The 17,463-nt window shown below is 38.6% G+C and overlaps 1 protein-coding gene across 1 annotated transcript; it reads left to right on the top strand.

Annotated features, from left to right (window-relative positions):
• Nucleotides 1-7,224: 7,224 nt before the first annotated feature.
• LOC146318548 (sodium/calcium exchanger 2-like) lies at nt 7,225-14,831 on the top strand. Its single transcript, XM_084730585.1, has 7 exons — nt 7,225-7,569; nt 8,184-8,321; nt 10,933-11,160; nt 11,242-11,478; nt 12,839-12,929; nt 13,271-13,543; nt 13,778-14,831. Exons 1-7 carry the CDS (start codon nt 7,225-7,227, stop codon nt 14,152-14,154), a joined length of 1,689 nt encoding a protein of 562 aa, XP_084586711.1. The 3' UTR covers nt 14,155-14,831.
• The last annotated feature ends 2,632 nt before the right edge of the window (nt 14,832-17,463 follow it).

The raw sequence follows: 17,463 nt of genomic DNA, 5'->3' as shown, positions 1-17,463 counted from the left end.
CAGCTTCTTAGATGTGAATATTTTCTGGTTTCTTTACTCCTTTCTGACAGTAAACTGAATATTTTTGAGTTGTGGACAAAACAAGACATTTGAGGACGTTGTCTTGACCTTTGATCAATATTTTTCCACATTTCCTGACATTTCATGGACCAAACAACAAATCGAGAAAATAATCAAACGATTAAATCGATGATAAAAATGATCGTTTGCAACCCTAGGTTAAATAATCTCACCATGTTTTATATTGAGGACAGTGATTCTCCAAATCCATGATTCCACTTGACTTTTGATTTTGAGGTCATGTTTGGATTTGATTTTCCAATTTAAAGATGTTTTTTAGCACTGGTGGTTAGGCCATTATAAGACTATTACATCTTGATTCGTAAGATCAGCAGATCATTGGTTTTATGCCCTGACAATTGTCATTTACATCTTTAAAAATTTTCTTTAAAAAGATCATCTGTATGGTATTAAGTGTAATATAACAGTCAATAAGTTGCCATCTTTGAAGTGTTGTTTTATCTGCAGACGTGTGCCCTGATTCTCCCTTTACTTTCACTTTGATTTTGTTCACATTGATCAATTTTCAGTTTTGAAATTGTGGCAGCCCTAACCCCTGGTGGCGAATGTTAATTTCATAATGATCCTTATACTCCCTGAATTCAAGCAGCAGAAGTTATTTGACAATTCTGTCTGTATGCACACATGAACGTGGCTCCGAGTTAAGGATTTAAAATGAAGATTTAGTCTAAAAACATGGTGTAAATAACATCTTTCAGGTCAGCTTGGTATGTTGGGGTTTTAGGAGACTTGAATTACACCAGATGAGCAGTAAGGAGACATTTTATGTTTTTCCGCTTGTTTTTTTACATTTGAAAACTGGTCACCAATCACTTTAGTTATTTGGGAGATTCTGCAACACTGATTTCCTGTGAAACTCTCGCAGTGTTTTGTGGACAAAAAAACTAAACCTGACCTTCAATCAGCTTGAGGGTGAGGAGATAATGACTGAGTCTTCATTTTTGGGTGAAGTATCACTTTGAAATGTAAGCACAGTCTTACATGTCACTGTTTATAACACAGGGTGTTTATCCTTTGCTTGACGGGCCACTTTTAAATAAAACATGGGGCATAAATGAAGAGTTCGCCCACATCTCAATGCATGTTAATACTGTGCATGATATTGAAAAGTGATAGTGTCAGCACAAACAGGGTGATGAAGGTTACCTCTGAAAGGCATACTCACTGTAATGAGCAGGAAGACTGCAGAAGACCTTTGACCTCTCTGTGGACAGAAAAGAGAGAAGAGGGTAACCTCTAGTCAGGTCAGCCATCAGGAATTATTATTATTGTTAGGAATTAGTTAAGTGAACATGCTAACATTACTTAAAAATTAAGTCAACTCACGTCTTGCTTGCTGGTCTGCCTGGCTCCTCACCTTTGTCAGGTTCAACTTAGCCTGTTTCTGCACAGTTTTGTTTTTGGTCAGAAATGAAGCCAGCGGTCTCCTCATGTGGACTGTTTGGTGTAACACAGGCTGCTGTTCCAGTTGAGGAATATAGCAGCAGGTCTGAAACAGTTTTCAAGTTGAGCTGCAAAAACCCTTTTCAGAAGAAGCTGATATTTTCCAACTTCACCACTAGAGGTCACTGTAGGTTCATGTTCTACTTACACAAAATTCTCTGCTTTATTCATTCAGAATAGAAAGTATAAATATAATAAATATAAATATATAAATCAAAATATAAAGTATATTTTATACACACTTAAATACAAACATTTTCATTTTATTACATCTGTTTCTTTGTTTGTTGACTAATAAACCTTGTAAACAAGTTTTCCATGTGATGGTTCTCTGACACTTACAGGTTATATGGTGACAGTGTTTTCTATGACAAGAACTAAATTAATTGACAGGTGCAAATTATAATCCAATACAGTTACAAAATACATTTCGCAAGTGTTTTCAACATGACAAAAATAATGAATTACCTGTACAGCAGTAAGATTAATATAATTATTATTTCCATATGAAAATATGATTATTTTTGCCGAAAAAATAAAATATGTTATTCAACTGCCTAGACTCTATTTAAGTGGAAGTCTGAGTGCATGAAGACCACTTAAGTAAAATGAATCACATTCTGTATAGTACAAGTATACTAGAAGTGTGCTGGAAAAAGTATTCAGGTCATTTACTCAAATAAAAGTTGCGATTTAAGAAGTTCCTTCAAAAAAGTACTTATGTAAACCTGCTGTATCAGCAACAAAATGAATGTAGTATCAAACATGAAAGTGGTCATCATGCAAAAGGAGCCTGGCATGTGTTCTGTTATCATATTATTGGATTATCATTATTATTATTGATGTAGTATCATGTTAATTTATAACAATTAAATCATCTGTAAACTAACTAGTAACAATAGCTGTGACATAAATGTAATCATGTAAAAAATAAACTATTTCCTTCTGAAGGGTAGTGGAGTAAGATTATAAGGAAGCATGAGGTGAAAAAACTCAAGTAAAGTAATTAATTGTTAAAGGACCAGTGTGTAGGATTTTTTGTGGCATCTCGCGGTGATCTTGCAGATTACAAACGTCTCATCTCACTTTCCCACTCCATGCATGTAGGAAAACCTACGGGGCAGTGGCAGCTGGTGAATTTTTCTCCAGGGGGCTATAAAATGTTATGGTATCACACCTGTATATTTTAATATACGAAAAAGGCCTTTATTTGTATTTGCTTAGTTGGATGAACCTTTTTCTCCAGAGCCTACTGGAACTTGCATAAGACTTTAGACTCCTCCAACAATCAACACATCTCACTCTGCTGTATTAATTGTTAGATGTAGATGGAGCCAATCGCTCGCTGCTGCCACCCAGAGGTTAACAGTGCGCATATCATGCTGGGCGCAGGTAAAGTCCGACCCGCCAAGCTCCCGCTCTTGTATTGACAGGATGTAACTGCGCATGAACAATTTATAACGGAATCGGTGGGCCAAAATTTCCAGTATATCCAAACACAAATTATATATCCAAATACAGAACATATTTAACAAAAATGTTTTTTTTTTTTGCAGATTATACATTTTACTCACTAACTACACGATATAACCTTTGCTCATTTAAAGAAATATGGGGCATATATTTTCATAGCATCAATTATGCTGGGGAAATATATTCTAAAAGATCAAACTCTTGGCGATTAAACCTTGTAATAGACAAACCACCTAGTGATTAGCACATTTAATATCTATGATATCAAAGGGTTTTCTTAGTTTTAGATTTTGAGGGCTTAAAACATTTTAAAAATCATGCAAGAGGGAGTGCTGTTGCCCTCATTGTCATCACAGCTGTGATTCGGTCATAGGTACGAAACCGCAGGCGAGCTCAGAAGATGATCACAGCCCTGATGATATTCAGTCCAAAAACACCACCTCCAGTGTGTATTGCTTTTGTACAACACTTCTACAACAGGAACACTTACTAACACTAGAAACTGACAACAGATTATGATTTGTTTGTTTATTTATTTACTCATTTATTTAGCTCCGCCAAAACAAATAGTTCCACCACTGGACGGACTGTTGCATCATTTTCTAACGGTTGCTTCCAAACGGACTCTGGTGCAGTTAACGTTAATTTGTGGTCTCGGAGGAAAGGAGTCAACCACTGGGATTTACAATAGCAGGTATGTTATTTTAGCTGATATAAGAAGCTAAAGTACTAATAAATCAATCTTTTGATCGTGAAAACAATTTTATAATTTAGATATTTAAGACTCTAAGAAACCTAGCTAAGTACAGACTATATGCAAATCATCCCATAACAATGCTAGCACATACACAGGTGGCGTCAAGTGCGAGTTTCCTGATTAACAGATCAAAAGCCGTTAAAATTACTGTTGCTGTGTCCTTGTGTACTTTGTCAGGTTAAAAGTGTGTGACAGCAATACTACAGTAATAAGCACAGTATCATGTACTGTACAATAGCCTCTTGTCTCCTCCTGTCTCTATGGTCAATCTGTTTGTAGTAGTTAGCTAGCCGTAAATGAACCGTTAATGTTGCTAACGGCCATTGGAACACTTGTAAAGCAAGTGAACGTTTTCGCACCTGCCTTGTTTGGTCTGGTTAAAACGGATCGTGGTCCGATGGTGTGGACCAAACAGCCGGACCGACTCCACGTGAAAAGATAGGTCTCTGTGCGGTTCGTTTGTGGTGTCAGGAAAATGTACCAGCCACAAGATTTTATGATAGCAGATATTTGACCTTAGCATGATTAGCATGCAGCCACTAATAAATCCATCTGTTGATCCTGAAAACTATTCAAGGAACGATCTTATAATTTAGGTATATGTGTAAGCCATGTAGCTATAAACTATATTATACAAATCATTTAATATCAAATGCTGTAATAGGGGTGTGCGATATGACGATATTAGATCGTGAAGGATTAGAACATGTAGACAATCTGCCAAAGTGAGAAGATCGTATGGATCGTTCAGGGGTCCCTAACAGGCAGACCCACACGCCGTCCTATACGGACTCGGACCTATAACCAATAGACTATTAAGAGATTTTAAATTTTGACGGGACGCTTCTATTTTAACTGGCGCAACTTTTCTAGTCTTTCTGGCGCTGGTTTAGCTGATCAGGAAACACACAGACCAACTGCAGAGAAGCTGCCCTGGAGGAGACTGTTGTTAATGACGGAATTTATTACAACAGAAACTAACGTGATGGTTAATGACATCGACACCAACCAGATGCTCTTATAAAATTAAACAATAGTCTATATGTAAAACAGGAGAGTCTGTGTTTCTCTGTGAGAAACTTTCAGACCTTCTCACAGCAGAGTGAACAGGTGAGGGAGGAGAGGAGGGCAGACTGATCACTAATCAATCACTGATGCCTTCGTCCTCTCGGACTGATTAAAAAACATAAAAATGTCAAAGTTGGTGACAAACCAAACCTGGATGTCCACACAAATAAAGTCTTTGTGTGAAACACTGCAGAGTGTAACACCATGCTGTTTAAAGACAGTCTGCTGTCATTAGTTTGACAGAGACAGAGGGTCGTGTCTAGAAGGGAACCCTAGACCTGCGAAAGATCGCGCGAGTTTGATTATTTTAGTAGAAATAACGGACAGAAATCTCGCGAGAGTTGTGCAAATAAAGAGTTACCTTCTAGACACGAGCGAAAAAGGTGCGCAGCTCCAAAAATAGAAAATCATGTCATGGTGCTGATGTTTTTAATGTGACGGGCCGCCATAAATAAAACTATTCACTGATCCACAGAGAGTCACTGAAACACTGATCACTGACCTGCTGTGATGAAAAAAATACTCAGATTCTTTACTTAGGTATTTTTACATTGTGGTATTAGTGTTTTTACTTAATTACAATTTAAAAACCTTGCATGTTATTGTTTCCTTTTTTTGAAAAATCAACATTTTTATTGCTGTTGTTGTACTTTAATGGTATTCTTGTTGGTATTTTTTGATTACTAAATACAGACCTGCAAACTCATAAGAGGAGAAAAAGGTGGCATGTTGGTAAACCAGTCCCCTGTTGGGGGTCTGGGGGGTCTGTCCTGCTCCAGAAGAAAAATGTTGTGATTTTAACATGTTAACAAAATATTCTGATGACTGTTTCAGTTAAAAGAGTTAGTAACATCTTCTGTTTGTGGTTTTTGCAGACATTACTACCTTTACTTTTACCTTTGTGCTTGAAAAAAAGTAGAAAGTAAAGTAAAAACAGTAAATGTAAATCTAAATACATAGCATAATACATAATATAAATACATGTAAGATCGTGATAAAATCGAAATCGTGATTTTCTAATAAAAAAATCGTGATATGATATTTTTGCCATATCACCCACCCCTATGCTGTAAGAACGAGTCAAAAGACTTTCAGTTTGACCATCCGAACACTTACAAAACAACTGGTAGCATTAGATGCTACTACTGCTACTTTGATTTTATTTGGTTTTATAGCAGCTGTTTTCAGTGAAAGCCTTTGAAAAACCCACGGCTCACTACCGGCTCAGGTATGAATGAGGAACTAACATGCTAGTTAACAATTAGTTAATTAGTAAATCCTAATCAAATTCTTTGATTTGCTAATGATCAGTTAATGATGAGTTAATGAAAAAATGAGTGAGAAGCAAATGAGGAACTAATTATTTGTTAACCATTAGTTAATGTTCAACTATTTATTAACTGATCAATATCATTTTATTTTAAGGGACGTAAAGGTAATCATTTTTTTTAGTTCCTAAAAAATAGGGGTTATTCATAATGGTTGGCTAGTAGTTAGTTCCTCATTCATCCCTCACTCATTGTTTCATGAACTGATCATGAACTAATCATTAGCAAGTCCATCAACTAATGATTTTTTTGTGTCCTCTAAAGTAAAGTGATACATGATACTAAGTAGGTAATGAGTAGTTACTAAGTCGTCCCTCATTACTTCATCATTACCTAATGATAACTTACTCTTTGTGTCCCCTAAAGTTAAGTGATACATATTTCTGAGTAGTTCCTAGTTGCTTAATGGTTACTTGCGCTTTGTCCCCTAATAAATTGTGATACATCATATTTTTTTTCATTAACTAGTCATTAGCAACTCTAAAGATAATAAGGGGTTATTGATTAACTAATGGTTAACTCCTAGTTTGTCCCTCATTTGTTCCTCACAATTTTTTCTGTAATTAAAAGTAATCATTAACTAATCATTAGCAATTCTATAGAATTTGATTAGGGTTTACTCATTAACAAATGGCTAACTAGTGGTGAGTTCTTCATTCCTTCAGTCTCATTTTGTCATGACCTAATCATTAACTAATCATCAGCAACTATAAAAAAATGATTAACAGTGGTGGTGGAGTTGCCCTTTAAATGCTTATTGTAGATAAATGTCATCTCTCCAGTAGTTTTGTTGAAGATGAGACAGGCTACTTACTGTCTGAAACAATTTTGTGTGATGTTAATTAATACTTTTTGCAGTTACTGCATGTCAGTGTTCTTATATTTTACATCATACAGGTGTTTTTGATCACATGAAACTGTTCTATTTTCTCATGGCAGTGTAATCAAAGCAATTTAATTACATTGATTACATTCATCCTTTGGGTACAATGAACAATGTCTCTTCCTCTGTTCCTCCAGGAGAGTCCTCTGACCCAGCATCTCCCCAGTGACCTCCAGGCACCTCTGGACATCATGGCACCCTTCCCCATTCACCTTCCCCATCTCGCCTTTCTCCTCCTCTCCCTCTTCATCCTGGCCCAACCCTGTGCCTCCTTAAGGCCCCAGGTTGTGGAGCGAGCATCCGGCTCCCAGCAGTCTTCTGGCAACACTACGAAGCCGGGCAATCGGACGTGTTCAGGCAGTTCGGTGTGTAAACCTGGTGTCGTGCTGCCAGTGTGGTTGCCAGCGACACCTCTGACATTTTGGGAGCGGACAGGGAGGGCATTTGTCTACTTCATCAGTCTCATGTACATGTTTGTGGGTGTGGCCATCGTCGCAGATCGCTTCATGGCATCCATCGAAATCATCACCTCTCAGGTATTGAACTTCATATTCTTAAGAAAGAAAATGTGGCCATCTTTAATTTAATACAAAACTCTGCTGCTCCAGATATATTTGTTTTAAGACTGACTGACATTTTTAACTTCAACTCCAGTGCACTGTGGCCAGCATTACTCTCTTTTAGGGGCTGTAGTGGGCTACAGTAACTATTTCATTGTAGTGAGTCCACTTTTTGACCTCACTGTATAAAATGACTTGTTGTGACTTCTAGGATAATCACAGCCTCATGAAATATTATAACCACAAACTAGAGGCCTGGGGCATTCAGGTAATTGATGGTGTTCTGCGGTACATTGGCATTAAGGGAGTTTCTGAACAATTCCCAGAACAGAAACGCTCCCCACCCAAATTTTATGATTTCTGTTTTTGGTAAAATTAAAAACCATAACAAGAAATTCCAAAAAGTTCTTTACAAAATGAAAACACACATGTAGCATGTTGTCCTCATCAAATGCTCTGAATTAAAGTTAATAAAACTACAATCCTTTAAATCGCACAGTACGTGATGTTTTTGTTAAATTTTGAATGTTATCATTCTGTGACATTGGTCACAGCATCTTTGACATTTTCACAAACTTCTGTCCATGTAGGAGAGAGAGGTGACCATCACCCAACCTGACGGTGAAACAACAGTGAAAAAAGTGAGAATCTGGAATGAGACTGTGGCCAACCTCACACTCATGGCTCTGGGTTCCTCTGCCCCTGAGATCCTGCTCGCTGTTATTGAGGTAAACGAGGCACCTTACATCCTTGTAACATATACAGTCATACAAAAACTGTAAATGTGCTGTTCACACACCTTCAAAGCATGTCTGAAATCTTCTGACACCTTTTCAATTCATAAAAACAATGCATTTACAAAACTAATAAATAAAAATAAGGTAAACAAAATGATATTACTGTGCTGTGATGGAACACATTAATGATGGTGCTAATATTGACATTTCTTCAGGGTACCCACAGGATCTTAAAAACTTGAAAAAGTCTTAAATTTAATAATTGTAAATTAAGGCCTTGAAAAGGTATTGAATTTTATTCACAAGTTTTAAATTTCATTCTGAAAGGTCTTATTTTTTTCCCTTTTTTACTTACATGATACAGCACCATGAGTTGTCAAACATATATTTTCGATATGTTATTCAAACACAGGATAGTCTGTCCGCTTGCTGGCTCCACAACCCAAAGCTGTTAACCTGTCACTTATAGCGTCCAGGGATATGATAGGCTGTTTCAATGAGCCAGGCAGTGAGCACACGTGGGACTGTCTGTTAGATGGTTGGCTGTTCACATGTCACTCTCAGCATGCTCCGTTGTCAAGGGATGTTACAGGTTGGTGATGAGGTGGGGCTCTGTGGTCCTATGTTGTGTATTTATACGCCAAATTATCCAACGTTTTATGGAGCTGTTTTCTTATTGCTGTCGAGGATATATATTGCTAACGTTTTATCATCTAGGCCTAATATTCAGAACTTAAAATCAATTTGTATCAAAGTTAGGATCATATGCAAACACAGTCCCATTTACAGTCAGTTATTCAGTCATTTGTGTGAGGCCCGGTTACTTGTTTATCTCGCAAGATCTGGCAACACTGCTTGTGGTGCAGCAGCTTCTAGTCAGTGTCAGTCAAACATGGGCAGATGTTGTTTCAATCTGTTATGGTTAAATGACTCTAAATACGACTGGTTTCAGCCTGTACCAGGTAATGAGTGGGAAGCTCAATGCCGTTTGTGTCGTAAAAGTCTCAAGCTTGGAACCATGGGACACACTACCTTGCTCGCATACTGAGAGCACTAAACACTTAGCATATTCAGCAGCTCCCCCGGGGCAGGAACCGATATCACAGTTCTGCTGTTCTTGACCAAACCAGAGTTGGTGATTGTTGGAAGAGTGGACAGACTAACAAAGATGGTTTTGGTGAGTTTTACATGATTTTCTGTCAAGTTTGCTTGCGCACATCTCCCAGCTGAGACCCGAGAGGTCGGGAGAAGGTGGGTGGGGGGACGATGGTATCGCCAATCACCGATGGATGGGCTGACGATGATCGCTTGGAAAATTTTAGCATATCACCCAACTCTAGATTGCAACAGCTTTGAAGGCTGTAGGTTCTTTTGTGTAATGTGTGTGTGTGCACGCACATGCGCACACACACAAAAGAAAAGAAGAAACAGCAACAGCTGACTTCAAAGCTGTGCTTAGTCGAAAAGTAACAACAACCTTCCTAGAAATTTAGTGGAGTCAAAAGTACAATATTTGTCTTTGAAATGTAGTGGAGTGAAAGTCATATGTTCCAAAAAAACAAATACTCAAGTAAAGTACAGATACTCAAAAAATGTACACAAGTACAGTACTCAAGTAAATGTACTTTCTGTCCACCAAGGGTTTTAAGTATTGTTTATGAAATCAAGTTTTTGTTTTTAAAATTCTGACAGCATTATATTGCATTATTTCATTCATATGCATGCCAGAATAGGTGCAAGGTTGGTCTTAAATTTCATTGGAAGTCTTAAAAAGGTCTTAAATTTAAGTTGAAAAATCCTGGGGGTACCCTGTTCTTATCAAATGTATAAACATCTGCATTTCATGAGTTAAAGTCCAACTCCAGTCATGTTTTAAACAATATAAAATAGCTCTGCACCTTTTCGTCATAGTAATTGTAGAATTGACAGATTCATGAATATGCAAATAGTTCCGCCCTTCAGCAGCTGCACCTCGCCTCTCCTCTCTCCTCTATAGGAAAGGTTAATCTCTCCGTTGTGTAGATTTCATAAATAAATTTTAACCACTCCTCTAATGTTGGAGCATCTGATTGTAACTACCATTAGATATGGGTTTGCTTTCGTCTAAAGACTCACTGTTATAGGACCCATATACATTGTCAAAGCATCAAATGGAATAGTGCTTTGAAATACTCTTTCAAAGCATTTATGAATTTCCTGCCAATAGGATAAAATTTTTGGACAGTACCAAAATAAATAAAAATAAAAACCTCCAACAATTCCATTCACCTTGATATCTCTTCTGATATCACTCGACTTCAGATATGACCATTCCTCCTTCTCTTTCACATTTATTTTTAACATGTTGGTTGCTTGCCTTTAAGGAGTCCTGAAAGCTTTTGTATAATCTGGCTGTTATTTGTGTTACCACCTTACTCCTGCCATACACATCCCCCCACGATATTTAATATTTGAATAACTTAATTCAGAAAAGCCTATTGTAATATACTGATGTTATTTGGTTGATACATGGGTCTTGAATTCAGTCCCATTTAGCCTTTGAAAAGGTCTTTGATTTTGTTCTGTGTGACATTTTTCTTTTTTGTCCCTTAAACATTGATAGGTGTGTGGACACAACTTTGATGCAGGGGAGCTCGGCCCAGGGACCATAGTGGGCAGCGCTGCCTTCAATATGTTTGTGATCATCGGTCTGTGTGTCGGGGTGATCCCTGATGGAGAGTCTCGCAAGATCAAACACCTGTGTGTGTTTTTTATCACGGCCTTCTGGAGTATTTTCGCCTACATTTGGCTCTACCTCATACTGGCTGTCTTCTCACCTGGGATTATACAGGTGTGTTTCTGATTACTGTGTGTGAATGTGTTCCTGGTAAACTGAGTGTGTAAATCATGAAATGCTTGTGCGTATCACCAGGTGTGGGAGGCTGTCATCACACTGCTTTTTTTCCCGGTGTGTGTGACCTTGGCTTGGTTTGCCGATCGACGACTCTTCTACAAATGCTTGCACAAATGCGTTGACGTGATCAGAACTGGAAAGTTGTCACACAACAGTGGACACTCCTCCCGCGTGGCTGTCTCTATGTTGACAAGCAGTGAATTAGACCAGAACAAAGATGAGGTAAGACAAGTCACTCAGGGAGAAACAGGGTTCGTACAGCCTTAATTTACATTCAAGCACTTTCAAGGTACCTTAACCCAAAATTTACACATTCTCTTTAAAATATCATCTTAATTGCTACTTAATTACTATAAATGCAATTGCAAATTATTTTATACCCATAGGAATCAATGTATATTATTGATTCCTATATAAATCAATTTGTTCGTTTTACTAGCTGTTCATATTAATTTGTATGTTTTGAGCATAATTATTTAATGATCACTTATTTCTAGAAAAAGTAAGTAGGTAAGCTACTCACAGGGGAACTACCCTGTTATGCCCACTGGTGGATCTGATGTTTTCCTTATATTAGAGTTATTTAAAGGGAATTTAAGGGGAATACCAGGTTTTCCAAGGCCAGCAGGAGTCTTAACAGCAGGGCGTTGATCAGTAGGAGGCTGAGCAGTAGGAGTTTCCGAAGCTTTCTTGAGAAAGATCCCTGCGAACATGTTGGCTTGTCTTTCCACTGACACAACAATGGCCAATTCTGGTTCTTTGCTTGAAATAAACCCTCAATTCATTGTGTTAAAGGTGAAAATATCGGGAGAGGAGTGAGGTGGTGGTCAAACATCAGAAAGCTAGTGGGGGGAACTGATCTTTCACTAAACATATCATATAGCACAATTGCAATATGACTTATTTTTTATCAAATTACTTTACACCCGCTTCTACATCAGACCCACAAATGGAGTATTAGTTTCTGCCAGCATGCTGTGTGTTGTTGGACTGATTTGACTTTCCTCATCTCATTCTCTCATTGAACTCTCACGATAATGTTCTGATTATAAAATTACTGCATAATCACATAACCTCATGCATTGTACGCATCTTGATTGGAGATGTGAGGAGGCGATGTGTGTATCCACGTGTGCTGTGTGTGAAATGTTTGCATCAGTGAATTCTAAACTGAATTCAAATTCTGCAGCTGAACAGTAAAGTCTGTTGTTTTATGGGTGTGGTATTAATTTTTGAATATTTGATTTAGGGCTGACAGCAAATACTCTAAATTATTTATATTTGTGTTAAAAAAAAACATGATGCCAAGTCTGCATCATGTAGCCTGTAAAACAATAAAGCTTTCGAGATGAGTTTCTTTCTTCTTCAACTTTACAAGTGACATCAACATCATAAATCAATATCTGTAAACAGTCTCATAAAACAAAGAAAAAACACAGATAAGATGTACCATTTTCTTTGTCAAAGGTCTTTACAATATTGAAGAAAGAAAACCTGTACCTAATATATTTTGTAAAAAAGAGACAAAAGCAATTTGCGATAGCTGCCAAACCAAGATTAGATGGACTGCAGTCTGTTATTCCTTATTACCGACTTATTTCATGTGTTGTAACAGAGCTCAGAGAACAAGGACCTGTGTCTGGTTTCAGTGACGAGCACTCACTCATGGAGAGAACAGTTCATTGAAGCAGTCACAGTCAGAGCAGGTCAGTGGCTATGATATGATGTGTTTGTGTTTTTGTGTACTTCTTGTATTGACTGGTTTTTTAAATCAAATATTTTCTGCAGAATCTGTGAAATTTAAAATATTGATCAGTCATAGTTGTGTAAGAGGTCATTTCTGGGGCTTCTGCTTTCTTGTTTCCTGTTTTTTTCAGTATTGCATGTGGACAAAATTTGGTCTGAATCACTGCATTCTGACTTTCTATAGCTGGACCAGAGTTCACCACTCTTTAACCAAAATGTGACTTCATCGTTTGTTGACGATGAACTGTTTTTTGTTGCTTTGTTTGGTTCGCCCACCCTGTGTCTTCTTCTTTTGGATCAGGCAATGGAGACGAGGAGGAGGGACAGGAGCGACGACTGCCGAGCTGTATCAACTGTCTCATGCACATAGTGTGCGTGTTCTGGAAGATTCTGTTTGCTTGCATCCCACCCACCACGTACTGGAATGGCTGGGCGTGCTTCATCGTGTCAATCTTTGGCATCGGTGTCTTAACAGCCATCATCGGAGACCTCGCTTCCCATTTTGGCTGCACCATCGGCCTCAGAGACTCTGTCACTGCGGTGATCTTTGTCGCACTGGGGACTTCTGTGCCTGGTAAGTGAGTTTACTTGTGAGGCTTATTTTTTTTCACAACTGGAAGGCACACACAGTAATGGAAAAGTTTGATAATTATACCTGGCTCATATAACAGCAGTTTCCTGTCGGTAGAGGCTGTCTGATCACAAGGCAAAACGGTGAAAATATTCTGAAAGCTTCTGCTTCAAAAAATCCAAACTATCCCCTTAAAGTATTGAACTACTTATTTTCTAACTTCATTCTTCTTTCCAGATACCTTTGCCAGTAAACTTGCAGCCACTCAGGATCAATATGCAGATGCATCTATTGTAAACGTGACGGGAAGCAACGCTGTTAATGTGTTCCTGGGCATCGGGCTGGCCTGGACCGTGGCTGCCGTGTATTGGGAAGTCAAAGGTGACTTCTTCCACGTGGACCCTGGCTCGCTGGCCTTCTCTGTCACACTCTTCACCATTTGTGCCTGCATCACCACAACAGTGTTGGTGCTACGCCGGAGGCCGTCTGTAGGCGGTGAGCTGGGGGGCCCGCGGATCCTTAAAATCCTCACTTCAATGCTCTTCTTTGGACTGTGGTTACTCTACATCCTCTTCTCCAGCTTGGAGGCCTATTGCATCATACGAGGCTTCTGAAAGAGTGGTGGCTGTTGTGACCACCCTCTGGCCTGTCAAGTTGTACTTCGTCTCCTCTCTGTTCTCCGCTGTTACAGGGTTGTTCGGGTGACTGGGAGCACTGGGAAGTGATTCTGTTCTGATTATTCTTGATTTATTTACGTATCTATTTATTTATTGTTTTCTCTGCTAAAAGAAATTGTACAGCCAAATCTGTAAGATGAAAAGTCATCCAGTCATTACTCACTCAACAAAAATGACACTTGTTGACCTGGAGGTGACACTATAACAATAACATTTGCTTTTTTACACTTATCTCAAGAATGGCTTGGTGTAGACTCATTTTAACAGTTCAGTTCATCTGCATCTTTCCTTTAGTACATTAGTCTTCAGCTTTAAAAATGTCAACTTTTAGGACTTTTTCTTAATTTTATTGAAATCCTATTTTTGCAACCTCAACATGAAAATCGAGACGTGTGAGACAACTGTTTACTAAGCTAATGTATTCAAGTACGTTGGGTTTCACCTCTAAGGGGCGCCTCAAATGTGAAAAGTTTATATCTCATAATTGACAGCATGGATCCGTATAAAAATGGTTTTGCTTGAAATCGGGTCATGACTCAGCCGATGTATGAATTTTTGTAAAAACTGGTTGAACTTTTGCCACTTTCGGCAGTGTATTTGTAAATAAATCAGTTCATTTAAGCATTTCTTTGGGGTCTCCCTTGTTTGCCATAGCCTTTATCAGTCAGGACACTGCACAATAACAAACACACATCACCAGGACATTTACCTGTCCAGCAGCCACCACTGAGAAGACCTGCCATCACTTCACAACTGCTGCCATGAGTCAAAAAAAAAATGTAGACACACTCCAGACTCACACATGCAAATCTGTATGTCACACCCACCTGCAGGACAGTTGAACAAATAAATAAATGGCCAGCATGTACAGCTGTGCCTTTACTGTACAGCTGCTTTTACACAGATGAGCAGTGTGAAAATAATAGAAGAACAAGCAGTTGAGTGTTATTTTTGATCATGAGGACACCTCTGAATGCATCATCTTATAACATATTATCTTATATAATATGTCCACCTGTCACAGGCAAAAGTAGAAGCTGTGTTTTTTTGTCTTCAGTAAGCATTAACCCATAGTTTGATGGTTTGTGTTCACTGGTAATGTACTGCAAAGCAAAAGCACCATTGCTATGGTTACCTCCAGTTTTTGCACACAGATTGAGTTGGTAAAATTTTATATATATATATAGCACCTTTAAAATCCTAGGTTACAGAGTGCTTAGCAAAGGATAGAGCAAAAGACATAGTACAATACAAACACTAAAAGCAAAAGGAAATAGAAAATGCACATCAAAGTACTGTACAGGATTTAACCATAGAAACACTTGGCTTCAAACACCCAGTAGAGTTTGCTGATCTGACTCCCAGTGGAAGACTTCCACAGTCTTGAATGAAAAACAAGTTAGCAGGCCTTGTTCAGAGGACCTGAGGGGCTGAGCAGAGGTGTACAGCATCATTAGTTCACTGATATACTCTTGAGCACAATTATTCAATTCCTTATAGACAAGGAGGAGAATCTTGAAATGAATCCTAAATTTAACTGGAAGTCAGTGAAGTGACATCAGAACCAGGGTGACGTGGGAACAATAGGAGGTCTCAGAGTCTTACTGCAGAGGTTTGGACTAACTGCAGCTGGTTAATGGAGTCTTGGCTCAGACAGGAAGTAGTCTAAATGGGAGCATACAAAGGCATGTGCAACCATTTCCAACTGCTGGAAGGATAGCGAAGGGCGTATCTGGGCAGTATTCTTCAGGTGAAAACAGCAGGACTAAATAACTCTTGACATGTTTTTCACATATCATCTGGTGGTGAAAGGTGACCCCGAGGTTTTAGGCAAAACATTTTCAAGAGGTGGCCAATGAACCGAGGTGTTGGAGGATGTTAGTGGAGACTGTTGCTAAAATTCCTTCTTAATTCAGTTCCCTCTTCAATTATTGTTAATGACTGATTCAGAATTTTTGGATGGGGTGGCTTGCATTTTTGTTGTCTTCCAAAAGGGGGCCATGCCAGAAAAAGTTTGGGAATCACTGACCTAAGGGGAGCATATATAAAGACAATAAAAATGGTCCAAGGATTGACCACAGAGGGACCCCTGCAAGAGGAGCGCAAGAGGAAACCTTGTCATCAGCAGAGTGCAGACTGGCAGCAGGACTGAGAAGAGCCTGTCTACTTCTCTTTTTGTTGATCCTTGTTCTTTGATCCTATGCAATGATCTCCCATACCACTGCTGTTATGTATAACATTTATAATAAAGATTATAAAAAAAAACACCTCCCAAAAAGAGGACTGAGAGGAGACACATCCAGACAGACACAGATAGAGACGAACTGCAGCCAAATCTGAAAGAATCACTGCTTTCTAGCTGCATTAAAATGTCATTTGTTACCCTTAGAAAAGCCATCTCTGTGCCGTGTTTCTGACAAAAGATTGATCTTTATCAAAGACACAGTTTCCTTCATCCACGTCCAGAGTTTTCTTAAAAACCAACTTTTCTAGAATCTTGGATGCAAAAGAAAGCTTAGAGATGGGTCTGTAGTGTGATGGTATGGTGCGTTTTTTTTTTAGATGGGCTTGAACAGAGGCTATTTTGAAGGGTTCAAGAACATGGCAAGAGAGGAACAGGTTCATATTGGAAAGCAGAGCTGGTCCGATAATATTAATGGCTTCCTAAAGTAATCTAGAGGGCACTATATCAAGGGGGCAAATGGAGGAGCGTATCTCCATCGAATCCCTGAGGGTGATGGGAGAAGACAGAACAGATGTGAGGGAGGCTCAGTATATACGGACTGAGGGGGCAGCGAGAAACAATAAATCAATAAATATGTTCATGTTTGTTCTACTTGAATCACTGTGCAAATATGAATGTGGTTGAACTGTGACTGAAGCTACTGAGAAAATGTGGTTTAACTACTACTAGTTTGATTAGATTTAGTTAATTTCTTCCCAACACTACATATAGACGTGATACAACTTTAAAAAAGTAAATACATGCTGTATACAAGAGGTTACATTAACCACATCTGTATCAATAACCTGCAGAATTGTTGGTCTGTGTAACCACACAGAACAAAACAAAACCAGGCCTTTAATTACATAGAACAGACTCATACTGCCATCTATTGGCTTTTGCGAAATTCCCCTGTGCTGTGATTGGCTGCTGCAAAACCCTCATGTGCTGTGATTGGCTGTTGTAAAACACTGGTGGTAGTGTGGTGACAGTGAAGCCTAACCTTACCTGAAGCATCAAAC

Source organism: Lutjanus erythropterus, chromosome 11 (genome assembly GCF_056507025.1).
Source record: "Lutjanus erythropterus isolate fLutEry1 chromosome 11, fLutEry1.hap2, whole genome shotgun sequence".
Lineage (NCBI taxonomy): Eukaryota > Metazoa > Chordata > Actinopteri > Lutjaniformes > Lutjanidae > Lutjanus > Lutjanus erythropterus.
This window is presented reverse-complemented; position numbering and strand designations above follow the sequence as displayed.